At 41.6% G+C, this 26,991-nt stretch overlaps 1 protein-coding gene across 1 annotated transcript in view; it reads left to right on the top strand.

The window, feature by feature from the left end:
• arrdc3b (arrestin domain containing 3b) overlaps positions 1 to 23,699 on the top strand; it is a gene marked incomplete at its 5' end in the record, with an annotated part of 29,974 nt that extends 6,275 nt beyond the window's left edge. Inside the window, 8 exon segments of the mRNA XM_083792959.1 lie at positions 5,871 to 6,018; positions 7,151 to 7,208; positions 7,211 to 7,251; position 7,253; positions 16,062 to 16,318; positions 18,656 to 18,809; positions 21,293 to 21,453; positions 23,536 to 23,699. Of these exon segments, the coding sequence (XP_083649085.1) occupies positions 5,871 to 6,018; positions 7,151 to 7,208; positions 7,211 to 7,251; position 7,253; positions 16,062 to 16,318; positions 18,656 to 18,809; positions 21,293 to 21,453; positions 23,536 to 23,607 (892 nt within the window). The 3' untranslated portion in view covers positions 23,608 to 23,699.
• Between the last annotated feature and the right edge of the window lie 3,292 nt (positions 23,700 to 26,991).

Here is a 26,991-nt window from a genome sequence, read left to right as displayed (position 1 = left end):
TCTCTCTCTCTCTCTCTGTCTCTCTCTGTCTCTCTCTGTCTCTCTCTGTCTCTCTCTCACTCTCTCTCTCTCTCTGAAAATATGTTGCTCTCCATGAAGCAAAGATTCGAGTTAAAATGTTCACTCTGCAATAATATATATTATATTCCAAAATCCGAGGCACAATTTTCACGATTTTTCCAAAAGAAAAATAGCAGACCTACAGTGCCGCGCTATGAGCTTGTAGATCTGCTATTTTTCTCAATAGCTTAAAGTATAACATAATGCTTTGAAACACCAAAAGGCGGTTCCCCCCCCCCCCCCCCCAGAATGAGTTAAGCTAGAATGTGATACGCCGACAGTAGCCTCAGGTATAAGTTTAAATTACGGTAATAAGTCATGAATATGACACGCTTGTCACATGTGTGCAGCGTAGCACAGAGAGTGCTGCTAGCTACCTAGCTGTCATCTTTAATGTCAGTGACATCATTTTATGATATGAGGAAGTTAAAATACACTGACTTCACTGTATCGGATAGATTAACTATAGCCTATAGTCTAGTCTAGTGCGACTATATATACAGTGCATGACAGTAAAACAGTGCATTCTTCAACCTTTTTCCAATTTCTCAAGGACGCCCCAAATTTGTTAAACGTTAACTTATTAATAAGGTCCATATTATAATGGACCTAAAAACCCATTAATACAGGGAAAGCATCTGTGTCATTTAGATTTTAACTAATATATATACACACACACACACACACACACACACACACACACACACACACACATGGGAACCTAATAGCCTTGTGTTGTTGCTGTTGTTGGATGAGAAGATTATCAGTTTAGCCTCTGCCCGCGCTGATTAAAATGGATGGTATGCCCCGACAACCAATAACAGTTTGTGAAAACAAACTATTGCTAATCTTCTGCTCCGGTTTAGACCAGACCATATACCTCATAACACACATTTTTCTGTGCGTTGATGATTGGTCACGTGGCTGTTTTTAGCCACTTAAAACCCATTCTGAACGGGAACCCATTTTGGTGTTATAGCATCATGTCGTGCTTTAGCTATTGAAAAATAGCAGATCTACAAGCTCATACGAGCTTGTAGGTCTGCTACCTTTTGAAAAATCGAAGAACGACTTGACATTTTTTTAGAATCTGTTCTCGGGTCAGAATGGGTTAAAATCAGACCAGTGTGTGTCCAGTGGAAACCTCGTATGAATCTGATCTCAGGTCAGAATGGGTTAAAACCCCCCCATTAGTGGAGCGGAGTTCCCCATGGCTCTGCACTTAGACCAACCGTACTTACTGTATTCCACCGTATGTGAGCTTGTAGCTCGGCTCTAGTTCTGCCAAATGTTTGCCCTCATAATAAGGCGTGGCTATAGCCAGGTCGACTTGGTTCATCTATTCTTCACACGGCAATGTTCAATTAGTCACATTTTGGTACACAAACGTCACAAGACATGAGCAGAAAGTGAAACGCAACTTAACTCATTCTGACCTGAGATCAGATTCTAAAAATGCCTTCTAACATCCTGACAGTTTTCCATTCTGACCTGAGATCAAATTCTAAAAAATGTCTGTTTGAAAATGACAGTTTTCTGAAAAAAAGCTATGTTTCTATGTCAGTCGTTCTTCGACTTTTCAAAAATAGCAGACCTACAAGCTCGCTATGAGCTTGTAGATCTGCTATTTTTCAATAGCTAAAGCATAACGTAATGCTAACACCGAAAGGGGTTCTCGCCCCAAAATGGGTTCATTGCAACTCTATAAGACACAACATTGAGGTCCAAGAATGGTGGGTTTAGTTTAGTTGAGCTCACGAACAGAAAGACAAGGCTTTCCTTTTTTAAATTTTAAATTAAAATAACGTTTACGTTTTTCTGCAATGAGAGACGACAGGAAGACTGCAGTCACTGCACGGAAGATGACAACCAGTAACTCAGCAGCATTTACTGATGAATTGAGTAGGATGTCCCCAAACCAGCAGCATTTACTGATGAATTGAGTAGGGATGTCCCCAAACCAGCAGCATTTTTACTGATGAATTGAGTAGGGATGTCCCCAAATCTACCGATCACCTCTTTTTCTGCTTTGCTTTCCGACCCTGATTCCGATCACTTGAAAACGATGTGATCGATCGGCCCCCGCGATTTCCGATCGGGGACGACAACCCTACTTATGAGTATGAAATTATGAATGAATAATATCAACAAAAACCACCCATGGCGTACATTCTCTACAGCTTTTTCAGCTATATTCCTGTTTTTTGGGGGATTTAATTATTTACTGTATTAAAGAAAATAAAAATGACACTTTGCTATAGAGAGTATGCTATCATGAGGATGATGTAACTCCAGATATTGGTGCGATTTCTGATCAGACCCACCCCCCCCCCCCCCCCTCCATTCAGATCTAAAATCAACAGGAGCTAAACCTGTTTTACCATGCGGTCTACAGTATGTCTGTACAGTACGTCAATGAGAAGCTTTCGTGATCCATTTTCTCGTAAAACAATTTCACACAGAACTTTTGAAGAAATCTCACCAATATTCTTAAAACATTCCTCTTCTCCTGCTTCTCTGACATTTTAGTCTGTATATTTATTTATTTGTATTGTATTCTTGTTGATGGTGATTTGTGTGTTATTGATTGATTTCCAATGAATGTACATTTTCTCATGCTGGGTAATTATTATTACATTAATAAATAACTTGTGATTATTAGACTGAATCTTGTCTGTCTTTTTTTCATTTTTTTAATCTCAACTCTTTCTTTCTGTGTGTTCTTCTTATGTCAGAAATGCATTCTCTCTGCTTCAATGTTAAAGGGTTAAGCAGCTTGAAGTGTGTGTGTGTGTGTGTGTGTGTGTGTGTGTGTGTGTGTGTGTGTGTACTTAGCTGAGCGTACACTGTACCGTGTCGCGCACCTTGGGGGGGGGAAATACCCGATCTACAAGCCGCTCCACTAAGCCGGCGTGGCTCGCAGATGGCCTTGTAGATCGACTAGTTTCCCGACTAAGAGCGCGACACCGGCAGGCGACTGGAGTCTAAACCCGGGGCATTCCTCTGGCTGCCCTCCTCCTCTCTCTCTTCATACCCATCATGCCACAGACAAGACCACATGGTCTGACACGGAACGGGGGCGGGGACATGTCAGAAATTCAACCAATGGGGGCAAGCCTCAGCAGTCGTGGTTTTGTGTGTCAAACACTTCCTCCTATCTATGAGAGGGATGGGGGTTGGCCGTGTGTGTGTGTGTGTGTGTGTGTGTGTGTGTGTGTGTGTGTGTGTGTGTGTGTGTGTGTGTGTGGGGCTGAGGGAGGCTGCACAGTCTGGTTTATACCGGTCTGTTCTTGCTTCTCTGTCTGTGTGCTGCTGCATGCCGGCGATTTGACAGCACACGCACGCACACGCACATCCTCGTGCGCTGCACATACACACACACACACACATTCAATAGATATGTTGTAGGCCGACTCCCGACAGCCAAAGATAACGTGCACAGACATACGTGTGTGGATGTGTTGCACGCACGCACGCACGCACGCACGCACGCACACACACACACAGGAAATATAAGTTTGATGGCGTTGAGCGGTGCGTAGAGTTTGAAATGTAAACAGTGGAACGGTGAGAATGAGGAAGTGAAAACGACAAGGTCATCTTTTCTTTCTCAGGGTGTGTTCGCTCCTGTTCCCATGCTGTGAAGTCAAAGACTCCATAGTACAGGGCATGTACAGTCTATAATATTATATAATATATATATATCCCATTCTGACCTGAGATCAGATTCATACGAGGTTTCCACTAGGACACACACACTACTGGTCTGATGATTAACCCATTCTGACCTGAGATCAGATTCTAAAAAAAATGTCAGTCGTTCTTCGATTTTTCAAAAAATAGCAGACCTACAAGCTCGTAGCGCGCCACTCGGTGGCGCGCTACGAGCTTGTAGATCTGCTGTTTTTCAATAGCTAAAGCATAACATGATGCTAACACCAAAATGTCACTGTCACAATAATGGTGAAATAAAATGGTTTCCTTATATTAAAAAAAGAAAAAGATTATTGTGTTGGGTGTACATTTGTACTGTGTGTGTGTGTGTGTGTGTGTGTGTGTGTGTGTGTCTGGCTCTCAAGCGGTGCCATTTTAAATGTATCACATTCATGTACTTCATCCAATATTCCAATTATTGTTTATTAGAATTGCTGATGTACATCAAGCTATACATGAAGCTCGCAGATTTGTCACCATTTCTGAATATTTGTTCAAAATATGTGACGACGTGCAAAAAACAGGTGGTCGCAGGTTTAAATAGAGCGGAGGAACAAATGACGCTCAAATGTGTTCCTTACTTCCTTCAGAGCAGGTGTGAACTTGTACACGTGTGTGTGTGTGTGTGTGTGTGTGTGTGTGTGTGTGTGTGTGTGGTGCACCATTCATGGAATGGTGTACTGTACAGATTCTATATGTGTACCATGCATGGAATGGTGTACTGTACAGATTGTCTGTGCACCACAGTGTTGTTTTCGTCGACTAAAACTAAGACGAAAAATGTTCGTCGACTACCTTTTTCCACTGAAGAAAACTAAATGGAAACTATAATTAAAACTATGCTATGGTGACTAAAACTAAGACTAAATATACTGACAATTTAGTCAACAAATAAAAACTAAATGTTAGGAAGGGACTAGTGGACAAGAGATCCACTATAAGTCATTTTACTCTTGGTTGCATGCTGAAAATAGCTGATCTACAAGCTCACTGATCTGCTCACAACGCGTCGCGCTGCGACGCGTTGTGTAGATTTAGTCGACTAAAATCTTATGACATTTAGTCGACTAAAACTAGACTAACACTAACTAATTCCAGGTGACTAAAATGTGACTAAGACTAAGTGAAAACTATTCAGGAGACTATGACTAAAACTAAAATAGAAATTTGCTGCCAAAAACAACACTGGTGCAGCTGGCATGGGACGTGTATTTGGATTGTTCTCGTGTCTTTCAGATGAAGACGGCCCAGACGAAGGACTAACGGTCCTCCACACAGGCGTACACGAATTTGCGTTCAGCTTCACCTGCCACAGATGTAAGTATGATTAATAGTAATAATGCATTGTATTTTATATTGCACGGAAATGGCTGATCTACAAGAATGTGTCGCATTCTGAGCGCTCTAGTCTAGATTGTCTATTTTTGCCCCAAAACTTGCCTACAGTATATTACGACAATGTCATGTCACTCATAGGCAGTAGATCAAACTACACCCATAAAAGTTTTTTTTTTACTTTTCCTGCAGGTGAATACGTTAGTCCGACATATTACCAATAGTGACTCATTGACTGTCTCTCTGTCCTCTGCCCGTTCCGCTAGGCCCCTGGCCTCCTCATTGACTGACTGTGTCTGTCTGTCCCTCTGTCCGTTCCGCTAGGCCCCTGGCCACCTCATTGACTGTCTGTCTGTCTGTCCCTCTGCCCGTTCCGCTAGGCCCCTGGCCTCCTCATTGACTGACTCTGTCTGTCTGTCCCTCTGTCCGTTCCGCTAGGCCCCTGGCCTCCTCATTGACTGTCTGTCTGTCTGTCCTCTGCCCGTTCCGCTAGGCCCCTGGCCACCTCATTGACTATCTGTCTGTCTGTCCCTCTGCCCGTTCCGCTAGGCCCCTGGCCACCTCATTGACTGTCTGTCTGTCTGTCCCTCTGCCCGTTCCGCTAGGCCCCTGGCCTCCTCATTGACTGTCTGTCTGTCCCTCTGCCCGTTCCGCTAGGCCCCTGGCCTCCTCATTGACTGTCTGTCTGTCCCTCTGCCCGTTCCGCTAGGCCCCTGGCCTCCTCATTGACTGTCTGTCTGTCCCTCTGCCCGTTCCGCTAGGCCCCTGGCCACCTCGTTCGAGGGGAAGCACGGCAGCGTGCGTTACTGGGTCCGAGTGGAGCTGCAGCGTCCGTGGCTGCCCGCCGTCCGAGTGAAGAAGGAGTTTGTGGTGTTTGAGCACATCGACATTAACACGCCACTGCTGCTGGTGAGGAAAGAACCACACCACGCCAAGCATTTAGACACATTCTGACCTGAGATCAGATTCATACGAGGTTTCCACTGGACACACACTGGGTCTGATGATTAACCCATTCTGACCTGAGATCAGATTCATACGAGGTTTCCACTGGGACACACACTGGGTCTGATGATTAACCCATTCTGACCTGAGATCAGATTCATACGAGGTTTCCACTGGGACACACACTGGGTCTGATGATTAACCCATTCTGACCTGAGATCAGATTCATACGAGGTTTCCACTGGGACACACACTGGGTCTGATGATTAACCCATTCTGACCTGAGATCAGATTCATACGAGGTTTCCACTGGGACACACACTGCGTCTGATAATTAAACACCATCCATAACTGATCAACAAGTAGGCTGAGAGTTTGGGAGGGGAGGGGAGGGGAGGGGAGGGGAGGGGAGGGGGGGGGAGGGGAGTGGGGATAATATCATGTATTTAGTAGATTTGCTTATGTGAAATGTTGCCCTCTGCATTTAGACATCCTGACTATTAGAAGCAGTGGGGGCTATAGAGCGTCGCAGTCCCCTTTCCCCTCACTGTATATATTTATTTTCCCTTTTTGCTTCCTTTATGATGAATTCCTGTTCTGTTCTTTAACTATATAGAAAGTGTCTATTTGTACGTCTCTAAATGTTTGATGAATTGAACAAGGCGGACCCTCTTGTAAACAAGTGTAATGCTTAATTGGGTCGTCCATCCACTCACAGTTAACGGTCTTTGTATTGAGTTTGTGCTTGAAATGTTACTGTAAATTCTGCAAACTGTTAATAAATATTTCAATCAATCAATCAAAACGCCAGGCCCAGTCCCGCCCCCTTTCATGACGACGCCAAGCCCAGGAAATAATTCCCATATATTTTCCCCCATAGACATTTAAAAACGTATTTATTTAAAGACCTTTAAGCGTCGTACGAAGCCAACTCTTGTCGTGACAAATCATGACAACAAACACAATATTTTGGACCAAACAAATCATTTGTAAGACGAAAAAACAACAAAACAAAGTGTTGTAACCTGCCGTACTTAGTACCTTAGTATTGTTGTGTCATATGAACCGTCTCTCTCTGTGTGTTGTTCCCTCTCAGGCCTCCCAGGCCGGGTCCAAGGAGAAGACGCTGTGCTGCTGGTTCTGTGCCTCTGGACCATTTCTCTCAGCGCCAAGATAGAGAGGAAAGGTTACACTCCAGGGTAATGAGACAGGACTTAAACATAAGATAACATAAACTTAAAGATAACATAAACTTAAAGATAACATAAACTTAAAGATAGAGAGGAAAGGTTACACTCCAGGTAATGAGACAGAACTTAAACTTAAAGATAACATAAACTTAAAGATAGAGGAAAGGTTACACTCCAGGTAATGAGACAGAACTTAAACATAAAGATAACATAAACTTAAAGATGGAGGAAAGGTTACACTCCAGGTAATGAGACAGAACTTAAACATAAAGATAACATAAACTTAAGATAGAGAGGAAAGGTTACACTCCAGGTAATGAGACAGGACTTAAACATAAAGATAACATAAACTTAAAGATAACATAAACTTAAGATGGAGAGGAAAGGTTACACTCCAGGTAATGAGACAGGACTTAAACATAAAGATAACATAAACTTAAAGATGGAGAGGAAAGGTTACACTCCAGGTAATGAGACAGAACTTAAACATAAAGATAACATAAACTTAAAGATAACATAAACTTAAAGATAGAGAGGAAAGGTTACACTCCAGGTAATGAGACAGGACTTAAACATAAAGATAACATAAACTTAAAGATAACATAAACTTAAAGATAACATAAACTTAAAGATAACATAAACTTAAAGATGGAGAGGAAAGGTTACACTCCAGGTAATGAGACAGAACTTAAACATAAAGATAACATAAACTTAAAGATAGAGGAAAGGTTACACTCCAGGTAATGAGACAGAACTTAAACATAAAGATAACATAAACTTAAAGATGGAGAGGAAAGGTTACACTCCAGGTAATGAGACAGGACTTAAACATAAAGATAACATAAACTTAAAGATAGAGAGGAAAGGTTACACTCCAGGTAATGAGACAGAACTTAAACATAAAGATAACATAAACTTAAAGATGGAGAGGAAAGGTTACACTCCAGGTAATGAGACAGAACTTAAACATAAAGATAACATAAACTTAAAGATAGAGAGGAAAGGTTACACTCCAGGTAATGAGACAGGACTTAAACATAAAGATAACATAAACTTAAAGATAGAGGAAAGGTTACACTCCAGGTAATGAGACAGAACTTAAACATAAAGATAACATAAACTTAAAGATAACATAAACTTAAAGATAACATAAACTTAAAGATAACATAAACTTAAAGATGGAGAGGAAAGGTTACACTCCAGGTAATGAGACAGGACTTAAACATAAAGATAACATAAACTTAAAGATGGAGAGGAAAGGTTACACTCCAGGTAATGAGACAGGACTTAAACATAAAGATAACATAAACTTAAAGATAGAGGAAAGGTTACACTCCAGGTAATGAGACAGAACTTAAACATAAAGATAACATAAACTTAAAGATAGAGAGGAAAGGTTACACTCCAGGTAATGAGACAGGACTTAAACATAAAGATAACATAAACTTAAAGATAGAGAGGAAAGGTTACACTCCAGGTAATGAGACAGAACTTAAACATAAAGATAACATAAACTTAAAGATGGAGAGGAAAGGTTACACTCCAGGTAATGAGACAGGACTTAAACATAAAGATAACATAAACTTAAAGATGGAGGAAAGGTTACACTCCAGGTAATGAGACAGAACTTAAACATAAAGATAACATAAACTTAAAGATAGAGAGGAAAGGTTACACTCCAGGTAATGATACAGGACTTAAACATAAAGATAACATAAACTTAAAGATAACATAAACTTAAAGATGGAGAGGAAAGGTTACACTCCAGGTAATGAGACAGGACTTAAACATAAAGATAACATAAACTTAAAGATGGAGAGGAAAGGTTACACTCCAGGTAATGATACAGGACTTAAACATAAAGATAACATAAACTTAAAGATGGAGAGGAAAGGTTACACTCCAGGTAATGAGACAGGACTTAAACATAAAGATAACATAAACTTAAAGATAGAGAGGAAAGGTTACACTCCAGGTAATGAGACAGGACTTAAACATAAAGATAACATAAACTTAAAGATAGAGGAAAGGTTACACTCCAGGTAATGAGACAGGACTTAAACATAAAGATAACATAAACTTAAAGATGGAGAGGAAAGGTTACACTCCAGGTAATGAGACAGAACTTAAACATAAAGATAACATAAACTTAAAGATGGAGAGGAAAGGTTACACTCCAGGTAATGAGACAGGACTTAAACATAAAGATAACATAAACTTAAAGATGGAGGAAAGGTTACACTCCAGGTAATGAGACAGGACTTAAACATAAAGATAACATAAACTTAAAGATAGAGAGGAAAGGTTACACTCCAGGTAATGAGACAGGACTTAAACATAAAGATAACATAAACTTAAAGATAGAGGAAAGGTTACACTCCAGGTAATGAGACAGGACTTAAACATAAAGATAACATAAACTTAAAGATGGAGAGGAAAGGTTACACTCCAGGTAATGAGACAGAACTTAAACATAAAGATAACATAAACTTAAAGATAGAGAGGAAAGGTTACACTCCAGGTAATGAGACAGGACTTAAACATAAAGATAACATAAACTTAAAGATAGAGGAAAGGTTACACTCCAGGTAATGAGACAGGACTTAAACATAAAGATAACATAAACTTAAAGATGGAGAGGAAAGGTTACACTCCAGGTAATGATACAGGACTTAAACATAAAGATAACATAAACTTAAAGATGGAGAGGAAAGGTTACACTCCAGGTAATGAGACAGGACTTAAACATAAAGATAACATAAACTTAAAGATAGAGAGGAAAGGTTACACTCCAGGTAATGAGACAGGACTTAAACATAAAGATAACATAAACTTAAAGATAGAGGAAAGGTTACACTCCAGGTAATGAGACAGGACTTAAACATAAAGATAACATAAACTTAAAGATGGAGAGGAAAGGTTACACTCCAGGTAATGAGACAGAACTTAAACATAAAGATAACATAAACTTAAAGATGGAGAGGAAAGGTTACACTCCAGGTAATGAGACAGAACTTAAACATAAAGATAACATAAACTTAAAGATGGAGAGGAAAGGTTACACTCCAGGTAATGAGACAGGACTTAAACATAAAGATAACATAAACTTAAAGATGGAGAGGAAAGGTTACACTCCAGGTAATGAGACAGAACTTAAACATAAAGATAACATAAACTTAAAGATGGAGAGGAAAGGTTACACTCCAGGTAATGAGACAGAACTTAAACATAAAGATAACATAAACTTAAAGATGGAGAGGAAAGGTTACACTCCAGGTAATGAGACAGGACTTAAACATAAAGATAACATAAACTTAAAGATGGAGAGGAAAGGTTACACTCCAGGTAGCCTCGATACCCAGGCTTTCATTTCGTCTGCGCGAAAGATGAAAGCCTGGAAAAAGCCGTGGGCTGAACCAGTCTAAAAGTGGGAGTCAACCCTTCCGGGTGGGCGTCGCTCTAAATGATGTGACGTAGCGCTGCACTAGGGGGGAGAGGAGGGGCCGGGCGTGACGGACAGATCGATGAGATCCAATCAGGGTGCGCGCATTTCTGAGGCGCGACCCGCCCCTCTAGACCAGAAATGTCTCTGCTTAGGTCAGGCTACACTCCAGGTAATGAGACAGGACTTAAACATAAAGATAACATAAACTTAAAGATGGAGAGGAAAGGTTACACTCCAGGTAATGAGACAGAACTTAAACATAAAGATAACATAAACTTAAAGATAGAGAGGAAAGGTTACACTCCAGGTAATGAGACAGAACTTAAACATAAAGATAACATAAACTTAAAGATGGAGAGGAAAGGTTACACTCCAGGTAATGAGACAGAACTTAAACATAAAGATAACATAAACTTAAAGATGGAGAGGAAAGGTTACACTCCAGGTAATGATACAGGACTTAAACATAAAGATAACATAAACTTAAAGATAGAGAGGAAAGGTTACACTCCAGGTAATGAGACAGAACTTAAACATAAAGATAACATAAACTTAAAGATGGAGAGGAAAGGTTACACTCCAGGTAATGAGACAGAACTTAAACATAAAGATAACATAAACTTAAAGATGGAGAGGAAAGGTTACACTCCAGGTAATGAGACAGAACTTAAACATAAAGATAACATAAACTTAAAGATGGAGAGGAAAGGTTACACTCCAGGTAATGAGACAGAACTTAAACATAAAGATAACATAAACTTAAAGATGGAGAGGAAAGGTTACACTCCAGGTAATGAGACAGAACTTAAACATAAAGATAACATAAACTTAAAGATAGAGAGGAAAGGTTACACTCCAGGTAATGAGACAGAACTTAAACATAAAGATAACATAAACTTAAAGATAGAGAGGAAAGGTTACACTCCAGGTAATGAGACAGAACTTAAACATAAAGATAACATAAACTTAAAGATGGAGAGGAAAGGTTACACTCCAGGTAATGAGACAGAACTTAAACATAAAGATAACATAAACTTAAAGATAGAGAGGAAAGGTTACACTCCAGGTAATGAGACAGGACTTAAACATAAAGATAACATAAACTTAAAGATGGAGGAAAGGTTACACTCCAGGTAATGAGACAGAACTTAAACATAAAGATAACATAAACTTAAAGATAACATAAACTTAAAGATAGAGAGGAAAGGTTACACTCCAGGTAATGAGACAGGACTTAAACATAAAGATAACATAAACTTAAAGATGGAGAGGAAAGGTTACACTCCAGGTAATGAGACAGAACTTAAACATAAAGATAACATAAACTTAAAGATAGAGAGGAAAGGTTACACTCCAGGTAATGAGACAGAACTTAAACATAAAGATAACATAAACTTAAAGATAGAGAGGAAAGGTTACACTCCAGGTAATGAGACAGAACTTAAACATAAAGATAACATAAACTTAAAGATGGAGAGGAAAGGTTACACTCCAGGTAATGAGACAGGACTTAAACATAAAGATAACATAAACTTAAAGATAGAGAGGAAAGGTTACACTCCAGGTAATGAGACAGGACTTAAACATAAAGATAACATAAACTTAAAGATAGAGAGGAAAGGTTACACTCCAGGTAATGAGACAGAACTTAAACATAAAGATAACATAAACATAAAGATAACATAAACTTAAAGATGGAGAGGAAAGGTTACACTCCAGGTAATGAGACAGAACTTAAACATAAAGATAACATAAACTTAAAGATAGAGAGGAAAGGTTACACTCCAGGTAATGAGACAGAACTTAAACATAAAGATAACATAAACTTAAAGATGGAGAGGAAAGGTTACACTCCAGGTAATGAGACAGAACTTAAACTTAAAGATAACATAAACTTAAAGATAACATAAACTTAAAGATGGAGGAAAGGTTACACTCCAGGTAATGAGACAGGACTTAAACATAAAGATAACATAAACTTAAAGATGGAGAGGAAAGGTTACACTCCAGGTAATGAGACAGAACTTAAACATAAAGATAACATAAACTTAAAGATAGAGAGGAAAGGTTAAACTCCAGGTAATGAGACAGGACTTAAACATAAAGATAACATAAACTTAAAGATAGAGAGGAAAGGTTACACTCCAGGTAATGAGACAGAACTTAAACATAAAGATAACATAAACTTAAAGATAGAGAGGAAAGGTTAAACTCCAGGTAATGAGACAGAACTTAAACATAAAGATAACATAAACTTAAAGATAGAGGAAAGGTTACACTCCAGGTAATGAGACAGGACTTAAACATAAAGATAACATAAACTTAAAGATAGAGAGGAAAGGTTACACTCCAGGTAATGAGACAGAACTTAAACATAAAGATAACATAAACTTAAAGATGGAGAGGAAAGGTTACACTCCAGGTAATGAGACAGGACTTAAACATAAAGATAACATAAACTTAAAGATAGAGAGGAAAGGTTACACTCCAGGTAATGAGACAGAACTTAAACATAAAGATAACATAAACTTAAAGATGGAGAGGAAAGGTTACACTCCAGGTAATGAGACAGAACTTAAACTTAAAGATAACATAAACTTAAAGATAACATAAACTTAAAGATGGAGGAAAGGTTACACTCCAGGTAATGAGACAGGACTTAAACATAAAGATAACATAAACTTAAAGATAGAGAGGAAAGGTTACACTCCAGGTAATGAGACAGAACTTAAACATAAAGATAACATAAACTTAAAGATGGAGAGGAAAGGTTACACTCCAGGTAATGAGACAGGACTTAAACATAAAGATAACATAAACTTAAAGATAGAGAGGAAAGGTTACACTCCAGGTAATGAGACAGAACTTAAACATAAAGATAACATAGACTTAAAGATGGAGAGGAAAGGTTACACTCCAGGTAATGAGACAGAACTTAAACATAAAGATAACATAAACTTAAAGATAGAGAGGAAAGGTTACACTCCAGGTAATGAGACAGAACTTAAACATAAAGATAACATAAACTTAAAGATAACATAAACTTAAAGATGGAGAGGAAAGGTTACACTCCAGGTAATGAGACAGAACTTAAACATAAAGATAACATAGACTTAAAGATGGAGAGGAAAGGTTACACTCCAGGTAATGAGACAGGACTTAAACATAAAGATAACATAAACTTAAAGATAACATAAACTTAAAGATAACATAAACTTAAAGATGGAGAGGAAAGGTTACACTCCAGGTAATGAGACAGAACTTAAACATAAAGATAACATAGACTTAAAGATGGAGAGGAAAGGTTACACTCCAGGTAATGAGACAGAACTTAAACATAAAGATAACATAGACTTAAAGATGGAGAGGAAAGGTTACACTCCAGGTAATGAGACAGGACTTAAACATAAAGATAACATAAACTTAAAGATAACATAAACTTAAAGATAACATAAACTTAAAGATAACATAAACTTAAAGATAACATAAACTTAAAGATAACATAAACTTAAAGATGGAGAGGAAAGGTTACACTCCAGGTAATGAGACAGGACTTAAACATAAAGATAACATAAACTTAAAGATAGAGAGGAAAGGTTACACTCCAGGTAATGAGACAGAACTTAAACATGAAGATAACATAAACTTAAAGATGGAGAGGAAAGGTTACACTCCAGGTAATGATACAGGACTTAAAGGGACACTTCACCCTTTTTGCAAAACAATATATGTTAATGACGTTTAGAAGCTTTAGAACATTTCCTGGGGGGTCTTTATCCCCCTTTCTGAAACCAGCTCCTCGCCACTCGCCCTACACAGTACTCGCCCTCGATGTGCGCGTTCACGCGAGGCTGCGCCATATTAAGTGTCGTCCGAAACCAAGCATCCTTGAGTGGAAGTGGCTTATAAAGCCCTCAAGAGCGAGTCTGTGCCGATCTAGACTCCATTGCCTTGTGCAGCCCTGCTCTCTGTCCGCATGGAAACCGCGACCTACAAATGGAAGAACCACCACAAATAAATGATAAATAAACTCCTCCTAAACAATCTTCATCTGATGCAGAATAGACAACGCCTTCAACTGATGTTCACAAGGGCTCTTTATTTACCCCACCGTGAAAAACTATAAATGAAACCACACAAACAAAACAACTTTTAACACAATGATTTATAAACACCATGGATGTATATGTCATTTTTGACAGTCACGCTGTATTTCCTTTTTCCATATTAATGAAATCCACATGTCACACAAACATACACGATGCAATGCAATATAACTGTACAAACAAAATAACAGGTAACACAATTGCATGATGGTAACCATGGCAACGAATAGTGCCGGTTTCCTGTTTCTTCACAAGGAGGGCGAGTGTATCTCCAAACAGTTTTTTAAACCCAGCACCCTAATCAAGGGAACTTGATTCAGCTGAAGGGGCACTTCCTGACGAGGGAACCTCCCGAGAGCACTTCAAGTCAAGGGACTGGTTTCAGAAAGGGCCTATGTGTGTAATATGTGGTTTTAGATATGTTAGATTGTAGCAGTGAGCCCGGTGTCTCTGATGTCATGGACACTGGGCTCACTTCCTTCCTGGACTACATGTTGTCTCAGTAAGACAGCTCTCCCCCTATCCACAAGGAGGAGCAGAGCACCAAAGAATTATGGGAATTGTTAATTGCACTTCCCAAAGAAAGTGTTTATTTTCATAATTTGTCAACTTGGAAATTCTCTCCTGGTGCCCTCGTCGTTCTGGGAGGGGACGGGACTGCGGCGCTCCATTAGCTTGTTTTTATAAAGCAGTATTTGCCTTTTCATAAAGTAATAATAATGCCTTTTCCCCCATTTCCAACCAGTGTTGTTTTCGTCGACTAAAACTAAGACGAAAAATGTTCATCAACTACCTTTTTCCACTGAAGAAAACTAAATGGAAACTAAATTAAAACTATGCTATGGTGACTAAAACTAAGACTAAATATACTGACAATTTCGTCAACAAATACAAACTAGACTAAAATGTTAGGAAGGGACTAGTGGACAACATATCCAGTATAAGTCATTTTACGCGTTGTGATCTTGTAGATCGGCTATTTTCAGCAAGTGTGAAATAAGTCATTATGACGGCAACAAGGCCCGCAAAAATACATTTTAGTCGACTAAATCGCCTGTAGATTTAGTCGACTAAAATCTTATGACATTTAGTCGACTAAAACTAAAACTAAAACTAATGCATTCCAGGTGACTAAAATGTGACTAAGACTAAGTGAAAACCATTCAAGAGACTAAAACTAAAATCTAAATTTGCTGCCAAAAACAACACTGTTTCCAACCCCCTCCCCCTCCCCCTCCTCCTCCTCCTCCCTTGCCCCCCACACAGGCGAGTCCATCCAGATCTTCGCCGAGGTGGAGAACTGCTCGTCGCGCGTGGTGCTGCCCAAGGCCGCCCTGTACCAGACCCAGACCTTCTTCGCCAAGGGCAAGGCCCGGCAGATCCAGCAGCTGGTGTCCAAGCTGCGCGGAGACACACTACCTCAGGGAAAGAGCCAGAGCTGGGAGGGCAAGCTGCTGAAGATCCCCCCCGTGTCGCCCTCCATCCTGGACTGTCCCATCATCAGGGTGGAGTACGACCTGGTGGTGAGTGAGGCCAGTGTTGTTTTTGGCAGCACATTTCTATTTTAGTTTTTTAGTCTTAGGGCCGATTCATACTCCTATTTTAGAGCCGAATAAAAGTCGGTTCGGTGCTGTAAAGCCTACAATTTGACGTCATTTGAGGTTCGGGGGGGGGGGGGGGGGGTACCGTCCTAAAGTCGGCTCTTCGGTGCTACTGAAATTTTCTGACGAGCCGAAATCATTTCGGCACTACAGCGCCGAAACAGCGGTAAAATAGGAGTATGAATTGGCCCTTACTCTCTTGAATAGTTTTCACTCAGTTTTAGTCACATTTTAGTCACCTGGAATGTTCTAGTGTAGTGTAGTCTAGTTTTAGTCGACTAAATGTACAGTTGATTTAGTCGACTAAAATGTGTTTTGACAGGCCTTGATGTCGTTGTAATGACATATTTTACACTTTGGTTGCTGCATGCTGAAAATAGCAGATCTACAATCTCACGCTGCGACGCGTTGTGAGCATAAAACTGGATCTCTTGTCCACTAGTCCCTTACTAACATTTTAGTCTAGTTTTTATTTGTTGACGAAATTGTCAGTATATTTAGTCTTAGTTTTAGTCACCATAGATTCGTTTTCATTTAGTTTTGATTTAGTTTTAGTCAGTGAAAAAAGGTAGTCGACGGACATTTTTCGTCTTAGTTTTAGTCGACGAAAACAACACTGGGTGAGTGACTGACTGACTGACGACAACGCTCCCCTCTGTATTCCAAGCACTGAGAGCACTGAAGTCCTGACGTAACTCGCTCATCCCTTCCATTCCCCTGGTTCTAAAGTCCTGACGTAACTCGCTCATCCCTTCCATTCCCCTGGTTCTAAAGTCCTGACGTAACTCGCTCATCCCTTCCATTCCCCTGGTTCTAAAGTCCTGACGTAACTCGCTCATCCCTTCCATTCCCCCCTGGTTCTAAAGTCCTGACGTAACTCGCTCATCCCTTCGATTCCCCCCTGGTTCTAAAGTCCTGACGTAACTCGCTCATCCCTTCCATTCCCCTGGTTTGCAGAAGTAATTTCTCTATGGAGAATAACATGGGTTCATCTTAAAAATCGTTTCATATAAGTGTTGTGGTCCAAAAATAAACGAGCTGTCTCTACGTTATTGTCGGGGAGGTGTCTCTGTATGGTTTGCAACAGTCAGTCACTCATATATGATACAGTCTGCTTCTAGCGGAAATGTAACTAATTCAGCAGCAGTAACATTAGCGTTTTTGCTCAGTCAGTTGATTCTTCATATCCATATGAGCTTGTAGAACTGCTATTTTCCAATAGCCAAAGTGTAAAATAGTGCTTAAAACACCAAAAGGGGACATAATTCTACAAATGTCTTCTAATCTAAATCACTTTTCTAAACAGTTTTCTGAAAAACATGTTTCTATGTCAGTTGTTCTCAAACGTTTTCATGTCAAGAACCCCCCAAAAATATATGTAATTGGCCGCCGACCCCCATCTGAAAATATGTTTTTTTTTTCAGGGACAGTTCCCAGAGAATGCAATGCATCCTCCCATGAATCTCTGTCTTCAGTAGTCAGACAGCCCCATGAATCTCTGTCTTCAGTAGTCAGACAGCCCCATGAATCTCTGTCTTCAGTAGTCAGACAGCCCCATGAATCTCTGTCTTCAGTAGTCAGACAGCCCCATGAATCTCTGTCTTCAGTAGTCAGACAGCCCCATGAATCTCTGTCTTCAGTAGTCAGACAGCCCCATGAATCTCTGTCTTCAGTAGTCAGACAGCCCCATGAATCTCTGTCTTCAGTAGTCAGACAGCCCCATGAATCTCTGTCTTCAGTAGTCAGACAGCCCCATGAATCTCTGTCTTCAGTAGTCAGACAGCCCCATGAATCTCTGTCTTCAGTAGTCAGACAGCCCCATGAATCTCTGTCTTCAGTAGTCAGACAGCCCCATGAATCTCTGTCTTCAGTAGTCAGACAGCCCTGCTCAGTGCTTCACATCCAGACTAAACATGTCCTCTGTCTGTCCTAGGTCTATGTGGACGTCCCTGGGGGTCTGAACCTGTCCTAAACCTGTCTCTGTCTGTCTCTAGGTCTATGTGGACGTCCCAGGGGGTTTAAACCTGTCTCTGAACCTGTCTCTGTCTGTCTCTGTCTGTCTCTGAACCTGTCTCTGAACCTGTCTCTGAACCTGTCTCTGAACCTGTCTCTGAACCTGTCTCTGTCTGTCTCTAGGTCTATGTGGACGTCCCTGGGGGGCTGAACCTGTCTCTGAACCTGTCTCTGTCTGTCTCTAGGTCTATGTGGACGTCCCAGGGGGTCTGAACCTGTCTCTGAACCTGTCTCTGTCTGTCCCAGGTCTATGTGGACGTCCCCGGGGGGCTGAACCTGTGCGTGTCCTTACCGCTGGTCATCGGGACCATTCCGCTCCATGGCTGCTCCTCTCGAAGCTCCAGCATCAGCAGCCACTGCAGCACCATGAGCTGGATGGACCAGAGCGACAGGCCGGAGGGTACGGCACACACACACACACACACACACACACACACACACACACACACACACACACACACACACACACACACACACACACACACACACACACACACACACACACACTTAACCCATTCTGACCTGAGATCAGATTCATACGAGGTTTCCACTGGACACACACACTGGTCTGATTAACCCATTCTGACCTGAGATCAGATTCTAGAAATGTCAGTCAGTCAGTCGATTTTTCAAAAATAGCAGACCTACAAGCTCGTGGCGCGCCACTCTGTGGCGCGCTATGAGCTTGTAGATCTGCTATTTTTCAATAGCTAAAGCATAACATGATGCTAACACCAAAACGGGTTCCTAACCCAAAATGGGTTAAGATCTTTATTTGTATTCACATTTTACAAGAAATGTCTTGGAAAACACAAACAATAGTGGATGCGCAAACTTGAGAAAACTCTACAACGAGTGCTTCAGGATACAGATCACGGGTACAGAAAGCATCGCCTTCTCCATATATGGCGACTGCCAATTATCAGAGACACTGAACAGAATTTTGCCGACGCCTGATCAGCTCTCGGCTTATTGGGCATGCCTGCAATCTGCAGGCCCCTCACCACTGATTTGTGGACATTACCCGAGGCTTCCAAATATGAACACAATTAGTTTACATCTGTAGCTAAGCTGTATAATAGCATCCTTAAGACGCTGGTACTTAAAGGACCACTTCACCACTTTTCAACCTATCTTCATATAATAGGTCCTCACTAATAATCATGAAAAAATGGCACATTCTTTTCCCTACTCGGTCTGCGTCTCATAGGAGGGCTATGTGGGCAGTTCAGAAACCGTACACCAGTGACATCATCGATGGGGAATACAAGCTAATAAAAACTGCAGGCTTTCTACTCCTGAAAAGTTGCAATGCGAAAATGGACGCCATCATTCTCACGATAATGGAAAAAAATAATCTGCCTAATGATGATGTCACTGGAGGACAGTTTCTAAACTGCCCACAGCCCTCCTATGAGACACAGACTGAGTAGAAAAGATCATGATTATTAGTGAGGACCTATTCTATGAAGATAGGTTGAAAAGTGGTGAAGTGGTCCTTTAAGCACCTTGGTAAGGAATGCCTCTTCCAGACTGTGGTCAAATGTACAGTACATGCCATTCTCTACTGTCCTCAACAACAACAACAATATCTGGTGTATTACAGTAGCTGTGACATCTGAGAAAGCATCATTTTTCATTACTGTGCATGAATGGCGGTTGAAACACGTGAGTGCTTATACATTTTGGCAGATGATGAAACATAATTATGAACTTATGTCCTTAGCTAATAGGTCAACAATGCTGTCATGCCTAGCAATGTACATTCCCTTATATACATAGCAGCCATTAATATGTGACAGTGTTTCTGTAACTGGAGTGTGGTCATGGTGACACACACACACACACACACACACACACACACACACACACACACACACACACACACACACACACACACACACACACACACCTCCAGCATCAGCAGCAACATGAGCTGGCTGGACCAGTCCGATAGGCCTGAGGGTACGTTGCACACACACACACACACACACACACACACACACACACACACACACACACACGCTCGCTCGCTCGCTCTCCCTCTGTGCGCGCACACACACACACACACACACACACACACACACACACACACACACACACACACACACACAGACAGACACCCACAGATCTCTAATGTACGTTGACCAGGTTTGTTCTCGTCGACTTCTACCTCTTTTCACTGAGGAAAACTAAATGTAAACTAAATTAAAACTATGCTATGGTGACTAAAACTAAGACTAAATATACTGACATTTTCGTCAACACATAAAAACTAGACTAAAATGTTAGGAAGGGACTAGTGGACAAGAGATCCAGTATAAGTCATTTTACACTTGGTTGCATGCTGAAAATAGCTTCAGCATGTGTATAATCAGTCCTTACGACGGCATCAAGGCCCGCCAAAACACATTTTAGTCGACTAAAATCTTATGATATTTCGTAGACTGAAACTATAGACCAGGGTTCCCCAATAGGCGGCCCGCGGGCCATTTGCGGCCCACAGAGCGCCCCCTTGTGGCCCATGAAAGAATTTCCAAAAAAGAAAAAAAATGTTTTTTTTTTAAGGGTCCAAGATATAAAAGGCATTAAATGGGGGTCAGTAGCCTATGCATGTCAAACTGGGCATCCTTTTCAAATGGGGTCTTGCCCTGAAAATGAATTTTCAGGGCAAGACCTCGACCTCGCACGTGCAGACTCGGCCCCCAGCCTGGTACGCTAGTCAAAATATGGCCCTTGAGGAAAATGTATTGGGGAACCCTGCTATAGACTAAGGCTAACGACATTCCAGGTGACTAAAATGTGACTGAAACTAAACGAAAACTATTCAAGAGACTATAATGACTAAACCTCAAATCTAAATGTACTGACGTGTCGTTGCAGCTCCTCCCAGTTACAGCGACCTGGCCGTGTCCGAGGAGCACAGACAGGACTGTCTGCGCGGCTGCGACGCAGACGCAGACGCAGAGACCGACCACCAGGGGTCACTGCTGCTGGCGTACATCACACAGTTCACATACCTGCCACCGCCACTTTACTCCGAGGTAAAAAAAACCACGTTACGTTTTTTTACGATGTTTTTTTACGATGATTCACTGGAAACGTCATGGAAAACCTTGAGTTTCCACATCAAGTTGGTAACCAAATAAAATGGACCCTTATAGATCTTTAACTCTTTGAGAGTGGAAAATAATTAAACCAAATGGACCCGTTTAATTGTACAATGAAATAATCTCACGAGTTAAATTGTTGTGGAACTAGGGCTGACCTCGATTAGTCGAATAGTCGACTAATCGATCAGAACGGGTCTCAGTCGACTGACCACCTCTTAGTCGATGTTAACAAAAAAAAAAAAAGGTTTTTACCACAAAATATTATTGTACTATTCCACTAGGTCTGTGGGGGACATAAACACATTTGAACATGCTTTCTGACTGTTTTTAATCAATCTCCAATGTGCAGTGTGTCTGCCTGTGTGGCAATGTGCCACTGCCTGTTTAGTTTGTTTTAGTTTTAGTTTAGTTTTAGTACATGACTGTATTCTTAATTGCATCAGCTCTTGGCTTAGGCACTGTAAATCGACCCATAGCATATTAGCAACATGTCTGGTATTATGTATATATGTCTATCACTGGTATAATGAATATTTTTATATAAGCATTTTGGTGTGACTGTGACTTGAATCGCACAGTGCGCTGGCCTGATAGACTCCAGAATCTCAATCTCACCTGCTGTGCTCAATCTGGCTAATGACAAGCCTCTCAGGCTTGTGGGGGGGGGGGGGGGGGGTGCTCAGTCGACTTATCAGTCGACTAACAGCTAATTTATTCATATTATAGTCGACTATACAAATCCTTAGTCGGGGACAGCCCTATATGTGGAAACATCTTTTTTAACTTAATTTAAAAAAAAGTATATACACAACTACAGAATGTAAAATAATTGTTATTTTGATCAACGTTTGCCTGTTATCTCTCCCATTTGGTGCCAACAACAAAACATATTCTTTAGTTTTGTTGTGAGAGGCTAAATGTATGTCTACTGTAATGTTTGTTCTTATGTGGACCCCAGGAAGACTAGGTGGTTGCTACGGCACCAGCTAATGGAGATCCTTAATAAAAAATAAAAATCAAATGCTTAACCCATTTAGGCCTGACCTCAAAATAAATAAATAAAAACGTTTAAATCCTCCAATTTTCTGAAATAAATATTTTCACGATCTTTCAAAAATAGCAGACCTATACAAGCTTGTAGCGTGCCACTCGGTGGCGCGCTACGAGCTTTTAGCTATTTCTCAATAGCTAAATTATAACATAATGTTTAAAACACCAAAAGGGGTTCCCGCCCCAAAATGGTTTAATACATAACGGGCTTTGATAAGAAAAGGGTTGAAAACCACTGGATTAGCGCAACGGCACAACGGCGTGTGCGGACGGAGGCAGTGGCATTTAACCCATTCTGACCTGAGATCAGATTCATACGAGGTTTCCACTAGGACACACACTGGTCTGATGAACCCATTCTGACCTGAGATCAGATTCTAAAAATGTCAGTCGCTCTTCGATTTCTTTCAAAAATAGCAGACCTACAAGCTCATAGCGCGCCACTCGGTGGCGCGCTATGAGCTTGTAGATCTGCTATTTTTCAATAGCTAAAGCATGACATAATGCTAACACCAAAATGGGTTCCCGTTCAGAATGGGTTAAACCCTTAGAGTATATATATTTATAGAGAAGGCACCCAGAGGAAATCTTGAGGCGAAATGGACATAGTGGCCGAATGAAGGTATTGCGGCCTGGCCCCAAACACATGAACGCGCTGTCCGTTGACTATCATTGTACACGTTCACGACGGACGACGCTCGTGCGCGTTCAGCGGCAGCGCGTTCATGTGTTTGGGGCCACTCACCATTGCAATCCGTCCCAGAATGCACTCTGTTCCTACCAGGAAGGAGGAGTGAATCCGCCTCATGCGCTTTTGAGCAACTTAATGCAAGTGGATGGGAGGAGAACTCGGGTGTCTTCTCTATAGATATATAACTCTATGGTTAAACCGCCCCAGCGATATATATATATATATATATATATATATATATATATATATTCATGTGTGTGCGTCTCCCTCAGGTCGACCCTTACCCTGATGATGACGATCATGTGGACAGTTGTGGAAGACCCTACCTGTGCCCCTCGCGCTGAACGAAGAACACAGCGACACAGCGCTGCTCACAAACACATCGCAGCTGCAGACAGCAGACAACACACCGCAGCTGCAGACAGCAGACAGCACACCGCAGCTGCAGACAGCAGACAGCAGACGGCAGACAACACACCGCAGCTGCTGTCAGCAGACAACACACCGCAGCTGCAGACGGCAGACAACACACCGCAGCTGCAGACGGCAGACAACACACCGCAGCTGCAGACGGCAGACAGCAGACAACACACCGCAGCTGCTGTCAGCAGACAACACACCGCAGCTGCAGACGGCAGACAACACACCGCAGCTGCAGACGGCAGACAACACACCGCAGCTGCAGACGGCAGACAGCAGACAACACACCGCAGCTGCTGTCAGCAGACAGCAGACAACACACCGCAGACCGCAGCATGGATCAGGTCACTGTCATCCCAGCAGCTTAAAGCCAGCTGACACACACACACACACACACACACACACACACACACACACCCTGTGTCACACACACACACACACACACGGTGTCACGATCACGGTGTCCTCAGGACACCTCACAGAAATGACACTTAGGAGAGAGAGAGAGAAGTGTTCGCTGACCTTTTGTTTGTGGGGGAAATGCAGATTTATTTTTCAGGGGTCCACGCTGAATGCTTTCTAGACGTTTTTGGAAAGAAAAAAAAAGAAAAAGAAATACCGCAAATATAAATATATATATATATACGGATTCCAGGGTTTATGTGGGTAAGGTATTTGTTTTTAAATGGTGTTCGTATCAAACATAAAATATTAAACATATCAGACATGTCTGGTCCATAGCTCTATTGCTCTGGTCCATAGCTCTAATGCTCTGGTCCATAGCTCTAATGCGTTTCATTTAGAGCTATGTTACTCTCAACTTCTCAACCGCTAGCATGAATGAATGCAGACCATCCTCTCGTCTTTAGCGTAAATAAAAAGAACGTTTTTGCTACTCACCAAAACAAAGGCGGGTTGTGTCATTAGAAAGCCTACTTTCCTTAGTGGAAGCACTCTCTGAGGCCCCCCCCACACGTATAAACGGTACTTTTTGGCCAAAAGGGGATTTTGTTTCCACCGGGAACAAAAATACTTTTAGTTACTCCGCTGCGCCCTCTACTGATATTGCCCAGAGAACTGCCTCATAGAGAATATTTTTCCCTTTCTGGCCAAAAAGTACCGTTTATACGTGTGGTGGTGGGGGGGGGGGGGGGGGGGGGGCTCAGAGTGCGTCCACTAAGGAAAGTAGTCTTTCTAATGACACAACGCGCCTTTGTTTTGGTGAGTAGCAAAAACGATATTTTTATTTACGCTAAAGACGAGAGGCTGGTCTGCATTCATGCGAGCGGCGGAAGTTGAGAGTAACATATAGCTCTAAATGAAACGCATTAGAGCTATGGACCAGAGCTATGGACCAGAGCATTAGAGCTATGGAACAGAGCATTAGAGCTATGGACCAGAGAGCTACCATCCCACCCACCCAGAGAATCCCACCCCATCCATCCCACCCAGAGAATCCCACCCCATCCATCCCACCCAGAGAATCCCACCCCATCCATCCCACCCAGAGAAACCTTACCTGGGTGTATGTATGCCTTTTGCACCGACACATTTCCAAAACCACGTCACCCCCCTCCCCCCTTCACCTGAGTGGCCTGCTTGGCCGAGCAGCCAATCGCCTCGCTGCCTGCCGTCCACCGTCTTTGAGTTTCGCAGAAACCACGAAGTACGGAAGAGTTTTATTATATCACCCGTTTCGCTTTTCCCGAATTGCACAAGCGTAGGTTTTAACCCATTTTGGGAGGGAACCCCATTTTGGTGTTAGCATCATGCTATGCTTTAGCTATTGAAAAACAGCAGATCTACAAGCTCATAGCGCGCCACCGAGTGGCGCGCTACAAGCTTGTAGGTCTGCTATTTTTTTTTTTATCGAAGAACGACTGACATAGAAACACAGCTTTTCTCGGGTCAGAATGGGTTAATCCTCCAGGATTAAATAGAGGATGGACAGCGAGCATAGATAACGGTTATAAATGTGGTGCTGTGAAAAGGCATAACGTGATCTTTAGAAGAACTGCTATCCTTTAGCTAGAGGAAAGAACTGATATCCTTTAGCTAGAGGAAAGAACTGCTATCCTTTAGCTAGAGGAAAGAACTGCTATCCTTTAGCTAGAGGAAAGAACTGCTATCCTTTAGCTAGAGGAAAGAACTGCTATCCTTTAGCTAGAGGAAAGAACTGCTATCCTTTAGCTAGAGGAAAGAACTGCTATCCTTTAGCTAGAGGAAAGAACTGCTATCCTTTAGCTAGAGGAAAGAACTGCTATCCTTTAGCTAGAGGAAAGAACTGATATCCTTTAGCTAGAGGAAAGAACTGCTATCCTTTAGCTAGAGGAAAGAACTGCTATCCTTTAGCTAGAGGAAAGAACTGCTATCCTTTAGCTAGAGGAAAGAACTGCTATCCTTTAGCTAGAGGAAAGAACTGCTATCCTTTAGCTAGAGGAAAGAACTGCTATCCTTTAGCTAGAGGAAAGAACTGCTATCCTTTAGCTAGAGGAAAGAACTGCTATCCTTTAGCTAGAGGAAAGAACTGCTATCCTTTAGCTAGAGGAAAGCCAAAACCTCCCCCGTCTATTTCATCTCTCATAACGGTGGTGTGACTATGGAGAGAGAGAGAGAGAGAGAGAGACTATGGAGTCTATGGAGAGAGAGAGAGAGACTATGGAGTCTATGGAGAGAGAGAGAGAGAGAGAGACTATGTAGTCTATGGAGAGAGAGAGAGACTATGGAGTCTATGGAGAGAGAGAGACTATGGAGTCTATGGAGAGAGAGAGACTATGGAGTCTATGGAGAGAGAGAGAGACTATGGAGTCTATGGAGAGAGACTATGGAGAGAGAGAGACTATGGAGTCTATGGAGAGAGAGAGACTATGGAGTCTATGGAGAGAGACTATGGAGAGAGAGAGACTATGGAGTCTATGGAGAGAGAGAGACTATGGAGTCTATGGAGAGAGAGAGAGACTATGGAGTCTATGGAGAGTGAGAGAGAGAGACTATGGAGTCTATGGAGAGAGAGAGAGAGAGAGAGAGACTATGGAGAGAGAGAGAGAGAGAGACTATGGAGTCTATGGAGAGTGAGAGAGAGAGACTATGGAGTCTATGGAGAGAGAGAGAGACTATGGAGTCTATGGAGAGAGAGAGAGAGAGAGAGAGAGACTATGGAGTCTATGGAGAGAGAGAGAGAGAGAGACTATGGAGAGAGAGAGAGAGAGAGAGACTATGGAGTCTATGGAGAGAGAGAGAGACTATGGAGTCTATGGAGAGAGAGAGAGAGAGAGACTATGGAGTCTATGGAGAGAGAGAGAGACTAT

The sequence above is a fragment of the Protomyctophum parallelum genome, assembly GCF_964188405.1.
Source record: "Protomyctophum parallelum genome assembly, chromosome: 21".
Lineage (NCBI taxonomy): Eukaryota > Metazoa > Chordata > Actinopteri > Myctophiformes > Myctophidae > Protomyctophum > Protomyctophum parallelum.
This window is presented reverse-complemented; position numbering and strand designations above follow the sequence as displayed.